Source organism: Artemia sp. Qi Xiang Cuo, chromosome 11 (genome assembly GCF_049724085.1).
Source record: "Artemia sp. Qi Xiang Cuo chromosome 11, ASM4972408v1, whole genome shotgun sequence".
Lineage (NCBI taxonomy): Eukaryota > Metazoa > Arthropoda > Branchiopoda > Anostraca > Artemiidae > Artemia > Artemia sp. Qi Xiang Cuo.
Genome location: NC_142804.1, coordinates 68,806,889 through 68,824,995, shown reverse-complemented (window position 1 = coordinate 68,824,995; position 18,107 = coordinate 68,806,889). Strand labels below are relative to the sequence as shown.

The 18,107-nt window shown below is 33.3% G+C and overlaps 1 protein-coding gene across 2 annotated transcripts in view; it reads left to right on the top strand.

The window, feature by feature from the left end:
- Positions 1 to 18,107, top strand: part of Cdc50 (cell cycle control protein 50A) — a 141,767-nt gene extending 123,660 nt beyond the window's left edge. For both annotated transcript variants that reach the window (XM_089096983.1, XM_089096982.1), the window contains exons 5-8: positions 476 to 607; positions 5,530 to 5,766; positions 10,975 to 11,140; positions 13,289 to 18,107. In XM_089096983.1, coding sequence (XP_088953109.1) covers positions 476 to 607; positions 5,530 to 5,766; positions 10,975 to 11,140; positions 13,289 to 13,334 — 581 coding nt within the window. In that variant the 3' untranslated portion in view covers positions 13,335 to 18,107. The remainder of the gene's footprint in view (positions 1 to 475; positions 608 to 5,529; positions 5,767 to 10,974; positions 11,141 to 13,288) is intronic.

Below are 18,107 nucleotides of genomic sequence, written 5' to 3'. Positions count from 1 at the left end.
ACTAAAATTGAGAAATTTTCCCATTTTTCGATTATAACCCAAAAACACTACTAACAGCATACTACAGCGCCAAGTCTTACTGTTCCAGCCTTTTATACCCATCGTCAGAGAATTCGCCAGGGGTCATCCTTGAATGAGGATTTAGAAAAATCAGACGTTTATCGGAGTGGGTAAAGAGTGAAGAGGTAAATGCCATAAACAAAAATAGAGATATCATCCCATTTTTAGATTAAGCGACACAAAACTACTATCAGCTCTTTATAACACCAACCGATTATCCCATTTTTAGTTTATAGCCCAAAAGAGTGTAGCTGGTTTCTTTTTGCTGATTAGTATTTACATATATTTATGTTGCTTTTTCGTATGTTATTTGTGTTTCTAATCACCCAACAAAAGCTCTATTGCTCCTTTGTATTCCTTCTTTTCTAAAGCACATTGGAATTTAGAATTCTAAACTCATAATGGTATTTTTTAGATACACTGACTTTACAATATCAAAATCCTCGAAGTCCAGGCAATATGGAAGAGGTTCCAGTGAATAAAACAGGAATTGCTTGGTCAAGTGACAAAACTCACAAGTTCAGAAACCCCCCTGGGGGTCCTACCGGTAAATTTGGTTTCAATTTTATTCCGTCTAATGCTATGTTTTCTTTTATTCTAGAGTTTTGGTTTATATCACACAATTTTTCGAATATTGCATCATAATTTTATCTTGGTTGCAGTGACAGCTGCAACCTAGTAAAAGACGAACCTTGGCCAATAGTAACCAAAAATTTATTATTTTGAAGCCAAATTGGATCGAAAGAAAAATTACACCATTGGAATAACCATGACCGAAAACCCTTATTAAGGAAGCTTACAGTCCCTTGGCTTGAACAACAAGGGAAATAAATTTTTATGGTTGTAAAGCACTGATGTTTTTTTCTTCTTAATTGCGAAGCACTTCAAATGTGAAGCACTGATGTTTTATCCTTCTGTACAACTAGTGAGGCACTGGAATATCAGTGAGAGGTGTTTAAGGGCTCATCTGAAAGGAAATTGTGTGTAATAAGATGTGGATGACTACAGTTAAGTCAACCATACTTAACTGACTACAGTTAAGTCAACCGTAGTTCTAACAATTTAAAGCGCCCCCCCCCCCCAGGAATATTGTTTAAATTTATAGGCCACTGGGCTGAGGACTGTTGTAGCCCTTATCATATTTTGGATTAACCTATTTATCTTTTAAGCAAATAAACATGAATAAGTCCATTCATTCTTGAACCCTTCTTGTAAGAAATCTGATGTACTGCAGCCCTATTAATATTCGTTTTGTGATAATATAACCGAGACCAAGTGAAACTAAAACTGTTGTGTTCAGGAGGTCGTATTTGCAGAACTCTGAATGTGTTTTATTAAAAACGAAGATAAATTTTATTAAAGTCACTTTTCCAGACTAAAGGTAAACTTTCTCTCGTGCCCTCTTGCACTAACTTTTTTGTTATCTGAAATCAAAAGTCTAATTTGTGTCTATACATTCATATCATTTTTTTAAACAAACACAATTTTATATCCCTTTTTAACTGTAAATATTCATAATGTCATAATTAAGCTGTTTAATCTCATTTCCTGTCTTATTAACCCAAATATCAAGGGAACCCAAAATATTAGGGGGCTTTAGGTTTTAACAGACAAATAAACGTTATATTAAAAAGTTCCGAGCCCTTAAAGTTTGTTTTAAAAGCTTCACCATTATTATCATTCATTATTTACCTTATGATTTTTATCATTTAATTATAATTCTTCATTATTTAATTATTTCGTATATACCTTATCGGTGTTGTATTATTGTGGTGTTAACACTCCACCCTTATTTATTTTGATGATACAGACATTATATCGCTTTATACTATTACTATAGTATATACATATTACTATGTATATACTATCTTTATAGCAATAATTGTGTATGTATGTATTTATTTATTTTTCCTTGAAAACAGCTACATATTTTTTGGGGAAAATTGGTATCCTGGGATATTCTGGCCTAAACAATGATCTAGATCGGTCAGAAGTTTGAGAAAATTCGGTAAGAGCCTAAATTTTGGAAAAAAAGATATTTAAAGGCAATCTAAGCGACGTCACTTTTATGTGAGCGACGTCATTTTTATACATCATGATTGCAATAACGTTGTCACACTTGCCACTCTTATGTGGAAAGATTGAAGATTTTCATGCATGGAGAAATTTACATTACATTGCTTAAAGAGCAAAAAGCTGGTACTTCTAAAAATATTTGTACATATTTTGACAAGGGGATTATAGCAATTCAAAAGGCTTAAAAAAGAAAACCAAAAGTTTTGAAACTTAGTAGAAATTGTAGTTAGAAATTAGACTTCTTGAATAATCAAATATCTTTGAAAAGACAACAGCACGAAAAGACAATAAATTGCTTAAAGAGCAAAAACCTTGTAATAGCAAAAATATTTGTATATATTTTAACAAGGGATTACAACAATTCAAAAACCTGAAAAAAGAAAACCAAAGGTTTGCAGCTTAGAAGACAACCGGTGTTAGAAATCGTATTGCTTCAATAATCAAATATCTTTGAAAACAGACAGTGTGAAGAACTTACCTAGAGGTAGACCCAAAAAGCTAAAATTTACAAGTTTTATAAATTAGAATTCGTTGGAAGAAAAAGAAGTTTTTGTCCCACTACCTGAACAATTAAGAAATCTACAACCTGGATCATTATGTAATACTAGACCAATAAAGGCAGCTAAGCCAAAGGGCATTGGCAATAAATTCACACTGGGGCAAAATCCACAACCTGGACCATCAAAAGAGACAAGACCCAAAAACTCAATTTACAAGTGTTGTAAATAATAATTCGTTGGAAGAAAAAGAAGTTTTTCTCCCACCCCCTGAACAATTAATAAATCTACAACCTGGACCATCATGTAAAACTAGAGCAATAAGGGCAGCTAAAGCAAAGGGTATTGGCAAATTGTCCGAAGTAATGAAAATCCAAAATGAACAAGAAAGAAAAATAGAGATAGAAGATAAGCGACAGCGGAGTCAAAGTGTGCCAAAATTGAAAATGATTGTTATGATATTTGGGTTTGGGATTTTGACACAGAAAAGATCGTCAATGCTTGCCATGACTTTGTGAAAAAAAAATTAAGTTTCGGTGATATATATTTCATAATTACAAAAGACAAGCCGGGCCAAAAGTCGACTTTCAACATTTTATAAAAGCTCCAAGCGAAGAAACAACTATAAATAATGACATTAGGGTTTATAAGGACTTCAGCCAAGAACCTGATACTGCATCAGCCTCTGCTAAAAAAAAGGTTTGGCCTTATGTTTTCTGTAATGACAGAAGCCAAAAGTTAAAGGTCCAATATCAAAAAAAGCGTAGTTTTACAAAGGCGCTAAGTCTAATTTAAGGCCATTTAAAATGTTTAAGGGACTAATCAATGACAATAAAGCACAGATAAATTTGATTAGAAAACTAGTGAAAATGAGCATCGAAACAGCTAAAGAAAAAGGCATGGAACAAACGACAGCGGGAATCACATTGAATTGTAAACGAGATTTTGAACAGTGACCTGTGGTAGGAAACTGGAAAAGACGTATTTGTTATTTATAATGACTTAAGAAATTGAATGAGATGATGTATGAATCTACTAAACTGCTAAAGCAAAAGGCGTGTAAAAAACTTTCTAATGTAAAGATGAACAAAAATTGACAATGAAACCTACGTTTGGTAAAGAAGGAAAAGCGATGATTGGCCATAACAATGATCTAAATAGGCCAGTACTTTAAGACAGAATTTTAATTTTTCCCAGGTTGGCTGTATCGAACCTGTAGCGCTGTCATGACAACAAGAAACAACTCAAATTGCCTGTAGTTAGAAGACAAGCGACAATGAAAATCCATATATAGAAGCCTGCCGCATGCCGAGTGCCGGGGCCTGGTGGCGAAGCCCCTGGGCTTCCTGTACTATAACTATATTTCTGTATATGATGCTATTGCTGTTACTATATATCTTAATGGTATTTTAGCATTATAGTGGTAGAACTAAGCTGGTTTGGTCATTGTAGTTCAAAAAATTACTTCTTAGATACAGTTTTCCCAGCGTGCTTGAATTTACCGAAGGAGGAACAACCATAGAACGACGGAAAGGAGCTCATTTGATTACAAATGGAGAATTCTAGTGCCTCCTTTAACGCCCAAAACTGATTGGAGAGGAACCTGAAACCCGCTCACTGCCCTTTGTGAAATCCAAAACTGATTGGAGAGGAAACTTAACGTCCCTTAAACTCTTTGTACCTTGGGTTTTACTGGGAAATCCCGCAGTTGCGTATCACATCGTTTCGGAATTTGACCTAATCTTTTGACTCGAAGTCATTTTGGATTATTTAAGAAATTGCCCTAAATTATTAAACTTCAATTATAAAAATCATTTAGTTCAAAGTATGACTGTATAAAATCAAAACATTACTAAACTGTCGTGTAATTTTTTTTCTTAGTTTTTTTTTTCTATCCAAAAATCCGCAGGGAACTTAACAAATGGTAAGGGTCTGTATTAGCTTTGCCAAAGGCAATTTGAAGATATTTGTACTAATACGTTCATTTGAACGTGTTTTACCAGGATGGTTCGACCCTGGAACAGAACCATGGATATGAATTTTTTTATTTACAGCTAGGTGAGGTGCAAGATTTTAACGGTTCTGGGGTGTTTTGGCAGCAACCCAGCAATAGGTCATCGGTAAATAAAAAAAAAGAAATCTTTTAACACAAGATTTATAACAAATGTTAATTAGGCTTTTTAGGTTTGAAGCGACATCGCCTCTAAAGGACACTTCTTTTTTTTGGGGGGGGGGCTAAGAATTTTTTATGGATTTGAAGTTTTTATAACTTAATTGTTTTCTCTGAACTGGACGAATTTTATCTTGCACTTGAAATTTTAAGGCTTGAGTTTTGATGGAATAGATCTTGTTTTTAAAATAATATATATTAATTCTACATTGATTAATTAATAAAATATGATAATTATATCCTAATCAATGATTCTTCTAGTTTAAAGGCCTTCGGAATAGGCGAAGCTACAATTTTAGTTGAAAATGTTAATCGTTTTATGTAATAAATTGAAAATGTTCATTACTTATTCTAGTTTATTCTACTCTTTGGGTGGAAAGTCATTATCTTGCCCCCAATTTTTGTTATTTCTGGGAATAAATAATTCATTAAATATTATGTTAAGTAGTAATTAATGAATTTTCTAGTCCATATTATCGTGGAAGTACGCAAAGGCACTATCTTGGCTTAAAAGTATTAATGATTATTATTGATCGATAAAAAACAAATATTAACAAAATGTTGTTGAATATTAATTATATTTTTTTTATTTGAATTATAATTTCTATTATATTCATTATAATATTTTACCATAATATTTTTTCAGTATAATTATATCTAAACAAAAATATCTATTGTTTCATGTTAAATTATAAATTAGATGTTACTTAATTGTTTTTGTTTTAGCTTATGATACCTCAGAATGGGCAAAGCCACTGTCTTGGTCTAAAAATATTTGGGAATTGGACGAGGAAAACCCGGAAAACAATGGCTTTTTAAATGAAGACTTTATTGTGTGGATGCGAACAGCAGCCCTCCCCCAATTCAGGAAACTTTATCGCATAATATGGCACGATAAACCAGGTGCAGCTACGTTTAAGAATGGCTTACCAAAAGGAAATTATACTCTTCAAGTAAAATATAGTAAGTCTTGGAATAATACCCAAATTACAAGTTTTAGTTATTTGGCTGATTGGCGAAAATTTCTAGTCTTATTAAAATCGAATTATTATTAGAATTGAATTCGATATTAAAATCGAATTATTTGACGTTAATGGTAGCAGCTTCCAGTCTAAAAAAAACAAAACAAAAAAAAAAGACCAGGTCTAATTTCGTTTGAAAACTGCTTGTCAGGAGGAAATTATCCTCTTAGGGAGAAGTTTATTAAGACCTGAAATAAAACCCAAATTGCTAATTCTAGTTATTTAGCTGATACGCGAACATTTCTGTCCTAAGAAAAGCCAATTATTTAGTGCAGAAGTTAAAGTTTTTTAAAATAAGATTCTATGTCTATAAGATTCTTTCCTATGACATACCTGAATATTAAGGATCGAAAATCTAGTACGTTCTAAAATTGTTTTACACCATATAAATTTTATATTTCAACAGAAATACAAGTTTTTAGTCAAATTAGATTTAAGTTAATTATATCATATTTGAATTAATTTAAATATGAAACATTTTTTTACTAATATTATGTAAAGTTACGTTGGCTTTAGTTACGTTGTAAACTTAATTTCCCTTATTACTAATCTAAACAAAACATTATTAAACTTAACAAAAGCCAGAATCATAATTAAGCTTGGTTTTGATTAAGCTTAATAGTTAAGCTTGTTTGTTTGAGTTTGGTTGAAACTTGGCTGCTTGGTTTGCTGAAGCTTGAGTTTGTTTAACATTAAGCTTGGTTTGTTTGAGCTCAGTTGAAACTTGGTTGAAATAGTCACTCTTCTGTTCTTACTTTTTGTTGTTTACAAAGAGTTTATAAATAGAATAGAGAAACGATCATGTATCTTTTTGTGCCTCCATGCACTTTTTTGTGCATCGAGGCCAGGAGATTTCAAGGGGTTCATTGCGAAAGGTTGCATTTCCTGCTAAAATTCAAAGTAGCCTATTCACTCGTGTTAAAATGGTAAAATACTGTTGTGTTGTAAGGTGTAAGAGTTCTGATGGAAAATCAGGCCGGTCATTTCAAAGGCTCGACAAAAACAATATATTTGAAGTATTTACTGTAAATGTATCAGTTTACACCTAATACAATTTTATAATTTTTGGGGGATATTTCATTAAAGACCTATGCATTTGGTTCTGTTCAGTGCATTGCGTCATTTTGGAAATCATTATATGTTTCCCTTCATTTTTTATTAACAATCATTGTCAGTTCGAATCCATCTTAAGCTAAAACTGCACGTGTGAACCTTCCTAAAAGGCCAACTGCAGTGGGTCTCTCCCGTGGAAATATTTTCGTTTTTTCTAGGAAAATCACCTTTTTCATGGAAGCAGCACTGAAGTTTCTCCTTTTTTTTATTTTATTTTTTTTTATGCCGCTAGTGGGGTGCTAGAAACTGAAAATGAAAAAAAAAATTCCGACACAAGATTTTGAAACTGAGTTATTGCGGCTACACCAAAGGATCCTTATCGCTAGACTACCATATCCTGTCAAACAGTGTTCGTTTTATACTTCTTGCTGTTCCCAATAACTAGTTTTTATATGCTAGAAATTTAGTACAATTAAATAAAAACTAACGAACGTTGGCCTTCTGTTATATTTCATGAATTTAAAAAAAAAATTAGATGAGTAATTGGCTGGTTCTGAGGGCCAACTTTGGGCTGTGTACTGGACCTTTGACATCCCTGCTACAGACTGTTTTATTTAGTTGTTCTTCTTATCTCGCTATTCGTGTTTTTGGCCTTGCAGTTGATTAATTATTTGAAGTGTGTCCATCTCTTCTATTGAATGGATAAACAACAAAATATTTAAAGCTAGAAACTTGGAGCTTTTTGAATCGTGATCTTGAAGCCTTGGATGTTTTCTTATAAATTAAAATCATAGAAATTATATCCGAAAAGAAGCAGATTTTAATTTATTTTATGTAAAAAAAAAACTTCAGAGTTACTCATTTAGGTACAAGATCCGTATCCTTGTGTTCTGAGAGCTACTATCGGCCCACAGGCCTTATTTTTGACATTCCGGCTCTAAGCCCCCATTTTTGAGTCTTTCTTATTCATTACTGTTGGATTTCTATGCAGGCTAGTAACTGAAGAATCAAATAAGCATAGAAACATCTTTTTTTTAAGGGGTTGTGTACTCCAATAAAAATGCTCTATCACGAAAATGAAACTTGGGAATCGTTCTAGATTTACATGCACAACTGTAAACTACTGCAGTTGTGCTGTAGTAGTTTAGTATTAGTTTGTAGAAACTACTACTCGGAGTCCGATTCCCCTGGACTCTGAGTGAGAGGCACAGCTGGCATAAGCTTTTTTCAGGATTGTATAAAAATGATGTCATTTTCACTTGTTGATAGTTTATCATCCATCCATCCTAGGGTAGAACTAAGTTAGATAGTCATAGAACTAAGGGATGATCGACATCTTTGGATTGACTCATGACAGACAATGTCGACTGGACTTGTATGCAAAGGGGGGGGGGGCTGAATTTGCTTGGACTCACAGGCGAACAAGTGGTAGTAAGGAAAGAGGCCATTACTATCATACTTCTTTGAAAATAATTTATTATCAAACTATCTGCCTCATATTCTTGAGTTTTTTTAGTTAAATAGTTAAAATGAAAATGAGCGATTGGTACTTGAAAAATAAGCAATAGTAATACTAATCAAAATAACAGTCGAAAACAAGTTGTCTGTGCTTATGATTGTGCAGATGGAAGTGCAGAAGTTATGTTATATAACACTGATTGTATAAATCAAGTTATACACCTATATTAATATGCACTTATGTACTAGTTACACTGTATATACTTATATAAATAAGTTCAGAAAATGTAATTTACCGTTTAACTTCTTATTCTTCTATTTCACAGCAGGTGGGCTTTTCAGTTGATACTATTTAGCCCTGAGCTATTACTCTGAGTTTAACTCTGAGCTATTACTCTATGTTCTTCTTCTTCTTGTTTAGATTATTATGGAGACACTTTCATATGATCCCGTCACTGAAATCAGATTTTGGGACCTGCAGCGGGGTGTTGCAGCTGAGATGGAACTCCGAGTCTCGTGCTTGCGAGCAAAGATCAATCCAACTGCGTCACCACAAAATATTTTTAGTCTATATTGGCAAAGTCCATTAGCTAACGATTAAGTAGATGGCGCTTTTGATGTGTGACCCCAAGAACGAGCTTATCAGGGCCTTGTTGGATCCGTTTAATGTGATTCTGAATTAATATAATATGACAGAGGCCGAGGCTTTTAAGTAGATCAAAAATAGGTTTGAAGATTTTAATGTTTCGTCCGAGTTTTGTAAAGGCTTTATTGATGCTTTTGATCTTCAGAAAGAAGATCTCAACCTCTTTTACAACCTCTTTTACATCATGAAAGAAATTGGCATGTAAGTAGTATTTGCCATGTTCACAGTTTTCTGTTCACACCGAATATCTGCCCCCTATGCTTCAGCTGTTTCCGAAATACTTCATTTCATCCCTTTGTACCTCGCTAGTGTTTACAACGCTGTCGGGATGCCGCATATTCTGTGTGTTATGTCTTTCTAGTAGATCTTCGCTAAAACTCATAAAGGAAAGGCCCCCTCTCCCCTCTTCTGTTTTGCCAAACGTCTGCAACCCATACCACCATGGACAAGCAGCTTTAACAACTTGTGGTAATATTTGTTGATAAATCTTTACTCATGATTTCTTCTCGTGCTCTTCCATATCTTTTGTGATTTGTTTTGCAAAAGGCATAAAATACTCTTTGCTGAGTGACAAAAGCGGCGTTCACAAGAGTGTCTAGCTAGAATCCCATGTCTAGACACGTGTCTAGCCAGAATTCAGTGTCTAGGCAACGACCGTTCACAAGTAAAATTCTGTGCTTATCTAAAGCTACAAATTTAGTTTCGAATTGACATTTTTAGCCAATCAAGAGAGCTTACGCGGGCAGAACTTTCAAAATTGTAATCCCTATTTTTACTGTCACAAGATAATGGATGAGATAAGCAAAACAATTGCCTTAGTGTGCTTCACTATTATGTCTGGTGTTGCATATTTGCAAAAAAACAAAACAATTAATGAGAAAACAAAAATTAAATTTGAGTTTAAAAATGTAAACGTAAATGATGAATATAGTGGAACTTGACAACTTCTGAATGGCCAAACGCCTTGTCTAGCGTGTCTAGGTAAGTGCCGAGTTTTACTTGTGAACGGTCGTTGCCTAGACATTTAATTCTGGTTAGACACGTGTCTAGTCATGGGATTCTAGCTAGACACGCTTGTGAACGCCGCTTAACGGAAGAACGCGTATTTCATATGGAATGAATATTCAAGAACGTTGGAGAGTTTCAAGAACATTGGCTCTTGATCCGCTGTTTGTGTTGCAGTATTGTCTCAAAATTTATTAAAAAATGTGGCACAACCCAATCAGGAATCGCAGTTTCTATCTATTTATTTTTTAAATTTTTTTATTTTCTTTTATTTTTTTTTTTGTAATAAAAGAAAAGAGTAGGATCTCCCACGGTTATGACCTGTTGTTTGATTTGCCAATTTTTTTTACATTTATTACTGTTGTCGTTTTTTTTTTTGCCAAAAGGAATTTTTTGGGGAGGCGTACTTTGGGATACGCACGTACGAAGACCCAGCCCCCAGGATTACAAAATTTTCCTGAATTTTTGGGCAATTCTTATTCAAATCGGCCAAGTATTTTCTTTTGCTGTTAGCACCATCCCCTAAAAAATGTGTGTATGTGCCTTTCCTGGGAGACAGCAAAACTTCAAAAACATAATATACATAATGAGAGAAATCTTAAAAATATAGAGATTTTGATATCAAAGATCTAATGCATGATAAGGGTTGCATCATGTCTAACCTGATTCAACCATTTTATTAAACCAATAAAATTTAGGCTAGAAATATCAACCACAGAATTTAAGTATGTGCTGTCATTACCGTTGGTATACAAATTTGGTCACCGTAAGTAAATCGCAGAGAGATTCTCAGTTAAATAAATGAATATGCGGCTGGAGTCTTGTCATAGGTCTGTCAGTATCTGCTGTGCATGTTAATGGTAGGTTCTCCAGAGAGAGGTGGTATATTGTGAAGGACATTGTGTGGAGCTATAGTTACTAATTTGCTTTTGTTGATATTCATTTTTTTTGTGCCATTAAACTAATTCGTGCTGTTTCTTTCCTCAGATTATCCAGTGACTTCATTTGATGGAACAAAGAGATTCATTTTATCAACAACTTCAGCAATAGGCGGGAAAAATCCATTTCTTGGCATAGCCTATATCGTTGTTGGGAGTATTTGCTTGGTTTTAGGCGTTGTCTTTGTTTTTATCCATATCAAGTATGGAAAGAGGTTAGTTTCTTCTCTTATATTTTTCCTCTAGATATGCTAAGAAAATATGATTTTGTGTCCATGGCGGCCTTGAGAACTAAGAAGGTGAGGCAAATTTTAAAGTTTAAAATTTTAAAGTTTATTTTGATGCCTGTTTTCCATTTACATATAGAGATAAAAGATGGGTTACATAAAGGTAGAGGTTAAAAGTTTAAAGGATGCTTCCTATTTTGGGTCTATTTAGATTTTAATTCTTCAGTAGTTACTATAGTTTTCAAAAACATTATTGAAAGTCTATAAGACTATTCAGAATTGATTTTTAAGTGTCTTAAACGTTTCATAGGTCCTAAAGTCAGCATTGCATCTTGCAAACTTGGGTTGTTAAACTATAAATATGGAGAGGTATGCACCTTTGATGGTATATATTTTATGGATTGCAAATTAAAATATGCATCTTGAACCGCGAATAGCAATTTAGCATTATGTACCATTATGTACAATTATGTTTGTGCCATTTTAGTAGTTTATTTTTTTGCCAAAATTGTGATTTGGTAATAAGGCAATGTTCCTAAAACTTGTATGGTGCCTTTTCACCGGCATTCTCTTATTGGTGTGCTACCACCAATGAATGGTGCCTTTTCACCGGCATTCTCTTATTGGTGTGCTACCAACTTAGTTGTGTTTGAGCTAGCATTGCAAAGTTGACAATCAGTCGACGTCATGGTGACATTTTGTTCTTTGGTGTTTAAATTTTTTATTTTTGGCGGTAGTTTCAAATATATTATGTTAACACTCTTTTTAGTCAATTGTTCTGTGGTGGCGCAGTGGGTTAGAATTCAGATTGATAAAGCGAGGCCCGGAGATTGAACCCAGCTGTAGCAGTACACTACAGGGTTGACGCAAGGACCTTTTTCAGCTTTTATTCGGTTAATTTAATTCTAATGCTCCTTTCAATTCTTGAACACAAAAAAGCGATCATTTAAAAAAAAATAAAGTGTCATAAATTTACTTTACATTTGAATTTACGATTTTTATGTTGACAGTGGAAAACAACGGGCCTTCTTTCTGTCGTCAGAGGAGGACAAAAATGTCGACATGACACTCCTAAACTTTGCCAACAAAATGTCGATATGACACTTCACCAATTAACACTTCACAAATCCAAAGCCCTTTTTGTAAACGGAGGGTGGAATAGAACAGCATGATGTGTATCATATCGACAGAGACTTTAATGAAAACGTGGCTTTGAGAGTAACAAATATGTTTTGTCATCTATATACAGATGGCGTTTAGAATGCATAGAAAAGATAATGTAAAACTGAGTTGGGGTCTTCAGTGATTTAAGATGGGAAGATAGGGACTAAAACCACTAGTGCTCACTTGCAGTGTGCTGTTTAGTGACTTCAGCAAAAAAGAAGAAAAGTCAAAATCGGATATTTGGTGTGAATAATCACAATAAGTCGAAGTCAAGTCTGCACAACCTAGACCTAGCCAAGCTTTGAAAATTTTTGGCAGGTGAAGTATGCTGGTTGGCTTCAAGCTGGTAGGCCTGCTGAGGACAGAATTTGGCTTTATTTACCAAAACGTGTTAAATTTCCCTTTTTCACGTGCAGAATTAGCCGAAAGCTGGATCTTTCCTGTTTTCTTTCCTTCAGCATATTTGTTTCTGAAAATATTCATTTTTTTCGAAATGGTGTAAGTTCATTTTTTTCACCTGAAGAAATAACAGAAAGTTGAAGCTTTTCTGTTTTGTTTCCACTAGCTTATTTGCCCCCAAACAAATAACTATAAAAAAAATCATTTTTTTCAAAATGCTTCGATGTTCCTTTTCTCACTTGTAACAATAGCTGGTGGTTAGACCTTTCAATTTCAAAATTGGTATGACCATGTCCTGAGGACCTAACAAGTATCCCTTGTACAAATAACTGGTTGTTAAGGACGGTCTGTCAAATGTGTTTATCATTTCCTTCAATGAAAAATAAGGTGAGCAACAGCACGTCTTTTGAAAAACCATATTTGTCTGGATTAAACGGACTTTTATTGCAAAGGGAAACAGAACGAAATATATTAAAACAAAATTATATGTATATACATATATAAATTTCTGAAATTAAATGGTTATATGGTGGATTTCGTCATGTTACTATTAAACCAATCTTTCCTTTTCAGTGTTACAGAAGTAACGAACGTCACTCCACGTACTCCGTATTATTGAGTTCCTACTCTCCGAAGAAATAGATGTTTTAATTCTTTTGATAAATAATCTGTCTTGTATATAGAACATTTCTTTTTTTTCTCTTCTTTGCTTTACTGTACATATCATTCCAACTTATAAGATTGCCAACTCCTCTTTATTTTATTGAAACTAAAAAAAAGGGTAGGGCCTACCACTCTAGTGGTCAAGTTTAGTGTTTATATGAGTTTGGAAGTGAATTTGACCAAGTCCGCCAATATAAGGAGGAAATTCTAACTAAGATTTATATCAGGAATCGGAAAAAAACATCGTTTTTTCTAATGTACAGAATTACCAGTTGAATTGTTCATAGGCCAGTTGGATCAAATTAGTAAAGCCAACAGTGATAAAATTGAAGAGAAGCTTCTTTTTAATTTAGTGTCCCATTTATTGGGCGGAAATCCCTCGGGCACCTTTGTTGTTTGTCTCCGGTGTTGACAAAACTGTTCATTTTTTCCATTTAATGTTTGGTGTGAATAAAATCTGCAATGAATTTTCATTTTTAATTTTCTTTGCGGTTTGCTTTATGTAAACTACAGCGACTAACAACTCGCTGCGTCACCTATCTGCCTGAGGGCAGCATAGTTGCCCTTGTAATCTTATGCATGACTGCGATTTGATTAGACCTTGTCAGAGGAGTCAACCCTAGGAGACAACCTGCCAATAAATGTAGATTCAATCGGCTCATTCGTTTGGTTTGGAATTAAGGGTTTAATCATCGGAATATATCATTAGAAATGTTTCATTTGATTAAAACTAAGTAATTTAAACTGTCTTTTATAAATACTTTCAACCTCCCCCCCCCTAAGAAAAATTAATTTTCCAGATTCAATATTTTTTTCGAGGGTTTCCTTTTATTCGGGAAAATGGACTTGGTCAGGTCGGCCATATTCCAGCCTCACGCAGATTAGCTCCGATTTGTCACCCTTTCCGCATTATCACCCCTCATTTCATAATTTCGTTATTATTTTGTACAACGAGAGATGAATTATGTATATAAAGTGTTTAAAAGTAACTTACTTTTAACCCGAAAAGAACTTTCCTTTTATTACATGCTGCCATTGGTGGATCAATGATTTGATGATTGGAATATAAGTTCGAGCTTAGTTCTTGAATTTTCGAGATGACAGTAATGCTCTTTCTTATTCAAAATTTTCTTAAATTGGCAATATCATTAGTTGGAGTGACCTGTACAAGATTGGTTCGAACGACTATTTTATTTTTCACCACAAGAGTATCAAAGGATGTATTTTTTTTAATATTAAATGTTGAATTATTTGTTCCCTTCTGATGAAACGATAGAAAATAGACAAGTACATCTAACTCTGAATACAGTTGTGATCGCAACAGTGAATTTAGTATATTCGTTTGATTTATTGATGTAAAGTTTTTTAATGGTTAAAAGTAAACATTTTACTTTTTAACATCAAACTGGTGAACTTTCACGATATTTCTTATTTTTCTTCCGAAAAGTGCCTATCTGGCCTTTTGCAAATTTCCACTTCAGGAACTTCCTAACGTAGAACATTTTATTTGAAAAAAAAACAAATAAAAAACGTGAAATGAGCAATATATGAAGAAAAGGAAGTGGCTTCAATCAAACATTGCACATTAATGGTAAATTAAACCCTGTCATTGCGCAGTGGTTTTATTTGTACTTGGCAGTGCTGGGCCCAGGGTTTGATCCCAGCTGTTGCAGGGTAATTGCATGGAGAATATTTATTAGCGTTTCCAAATAATCAAACAGCAAGAAGAACCTTAGAATTCGAGTATGCTCTTCACCAATCCTGCTTTTCTATACCGAAATCAATTTAAATGCCCAAAGATTCTGTAAATAAATAGGCAACTAATAATATAAATGGGTACAAAAAAGGTTATATAAATGATCAATTACATCATAAATATTTCAACCAGCCTAGAAATTTAAGGATATTTAGGCGTAGTTCCGTCCTATACCTCTAATAAACAAAAGGTCCAAGTTTTCCTTTTTTTATATGTAGTGAGGGCTTAAAACCTACACAATAATGACACAACAATATAGAATAACTGCGACCCCTTATTCCTTACATAGTAGGAACGTCATATATTTGAAAATATTTTGTCACATATTCTTTTTGAGAAGAAAGAAGGAAAAGCGGTATAAATCATGAGCACATTTAAGGGGGAGAGATGTAATTTGGCACGGCAGTGTTGTTTCTTTACCTACTATAGTATTTATATTCGCTTTGTACACCAAAATTATATAACTCAAAATTTTAACTTTTAAGTCTCAAAGAAAAAACACTGGATCTAAGGTCGGGGTTCTTGTCTCCTAACGAAGCTAATTTCTTTTCGTATACATTTCAGCGCTTGCAAAACAGTTTAGAATACTTTTGATGAATCTAATTTGAGGGGCTACTTTAAGATCCCCATACATTAATCAAAATTTGAAATACCTAAATTAAACTAAAAATTTAAAACCTAATTTATACTCATTTGAAATATCCCACCTAAAGTACTAATCCCCAGCAAGGCAATAGTATGGACAGTGATAATTGAATTTTGAGTTTCTTTATGTTTGATGTTCTTATTGTGACCTCATTGTATAGAAATGTTCCTTTAATAAACGTCATAGAAAGAAGTCACAATGTTTGAAGTCAAGGCACTTAGCTGATCACAGGGCAAATTTCTGTTCATTAAGGCTTTTGAGGTTCAAATGCTTATAAAGAATATAATTTGAGATAACCCTGTATTGCTCAAAATTTGGAATATCGAACTTATAGCACTCATCCACAATAAAGGATAGCTCAAATTTCGTATAACTCAAATTAAACTCAAAATTTGAAGTTTTGTGCTTAAAGTACTTATCATCAGTAAAGGAAAACTCAAAATTCGTAAAACTCAAATTAAAATCAAAATTTGAAGTTTCGTGCTTAAAGCACTTATCATCAATAAAAGATAACTCAAAATTCATAAAACTCGAATTTAAAACAAAAATTTGAAGTATTACACTTTAAACAGTTATGATCATTAAAGGGTAACTCTAAATTCGCATAACTCGAATCAAACTCAACATTTGAAGTATCGCACTTAAAGCACTCATCATCAATAAGGCATAATTCTAATTTTTCACAAGTTAAATTCAAAATTTGTAATTTTACACATTGATTATCAGTAATGTATTATAGGTGAGAGTGGAAAAGATATTTGAGTTTCTTTTGACGTGATTTTAATATCGTGTTTACTTATTTATAAGCACACTAACTTTTATGATGAAGAATGGAGAAACGATGAGGCTATTTTTGTCTACTCTTTATCAGAAAAATTAATTGGCCTATTTTTTTCATATTTTTTATTGTTGCTTTTTAAAAGTTATCCGTTAAAACTTCCTTTTTTGAATTTTGAACACAAATCAATTTAAAAAAAAAACAACATCTGGGTACGTAAAAATGGTTTTGGGGGATGGGATAACTAAAAAAAACTAATTTCAATGGATAATTTAAACAAGAAGTACCTAGAAATTTGGAAAAAATTGGGATTTCAGGAGGAGGTGGTTCCTGAGCCACCCCTTGCGTAAGTCCCGGGTCAACGGTATGCTAAGTTCGTTTTCCTTTCGTTTTTTTTGTAGCTTGACCTGAGATTACCACAGCTTCTATGTTGAATTAAAATAAATTTATAAAATAAATAGTTCCCGAATATAAAATGTATGAATGGAAGTATTAAACTACTCGTACATAAATGAGGAGTTTACTTTAATAACTTCCATCACTAAAACAGTGTTTTTTCTAGCTATTCATTTAAAATTCCACATAGATGAACCAATCATGTTGAATTTAACTTTTCCTTCTTTTTACTGGCTCAAAGCTCCCCAAGTTAGGTTCTAAAACCAATTAGGTGCCCGAAACATTTTATACCCCTGCAACGACCCTTGAAAGACTTATATCGCGATTTGCATGGAAAACAAACCATCTAAATACAAAATGAAAAAAGGTAACTCAATAACCAATGATTTTAAATTGCAGTCTCTTTTGTGATGTATTTTTCTTTTTTTTTTTTCGAGTTGCGCCTTTATTGGGACCTTGTGTCAGGAAAATCAGGGGAATTTGATGTATAACGTTTTATTGTCTTTATATGTGTGTGTGGTTTTGTATGCACAGTATCCATCAAAGATCATTCGTAACAAGACGAGGAAAGTGCGCCAACACATTAAAAAAAGAAAAATTAAAATAATCTACTAGCTTACGACTGCAAATAAAAATAGATGGCGCTGGGGTCGCATAAACAAAGATTATTTGTATCATAAAAAACATGAATTTGAAGCTACGAAATGTGAAGATAGCAAAATATGGAAATATAAAATATCTTCCTCCAGAGTTGTCAAAGTCGAATTTAACCTTTTTACATTAATTATTAGCGTTGCTAAAAGAAGCATCAGCAAAGCGTTTGAGGCAATCGATTCTGTTATGCTGATTCCCTGTGTATTATTAAATAATAATGCGCAAATTTTGACTTTTTACTGTTATTTATATTTCATAGACAGTTTATTGTAGCTAGCGAAAAAAAAAATGCTTGGCAATACTGGAAAAGTATCAACTATTTATACCTACTGCGAGTGCTAGTGTCGCTAATAATATTTTATTAGCATTTGGAGATGCGAGCTTTCACATCTTGTTACAAATAATCTTTGAGTGTCTCATGTCACTGTATTTCTACGTGAGAAAAGTTTAATATAAAGCATGTTTACAAATGTTCCATTAAACGCAATACTAGTCATTA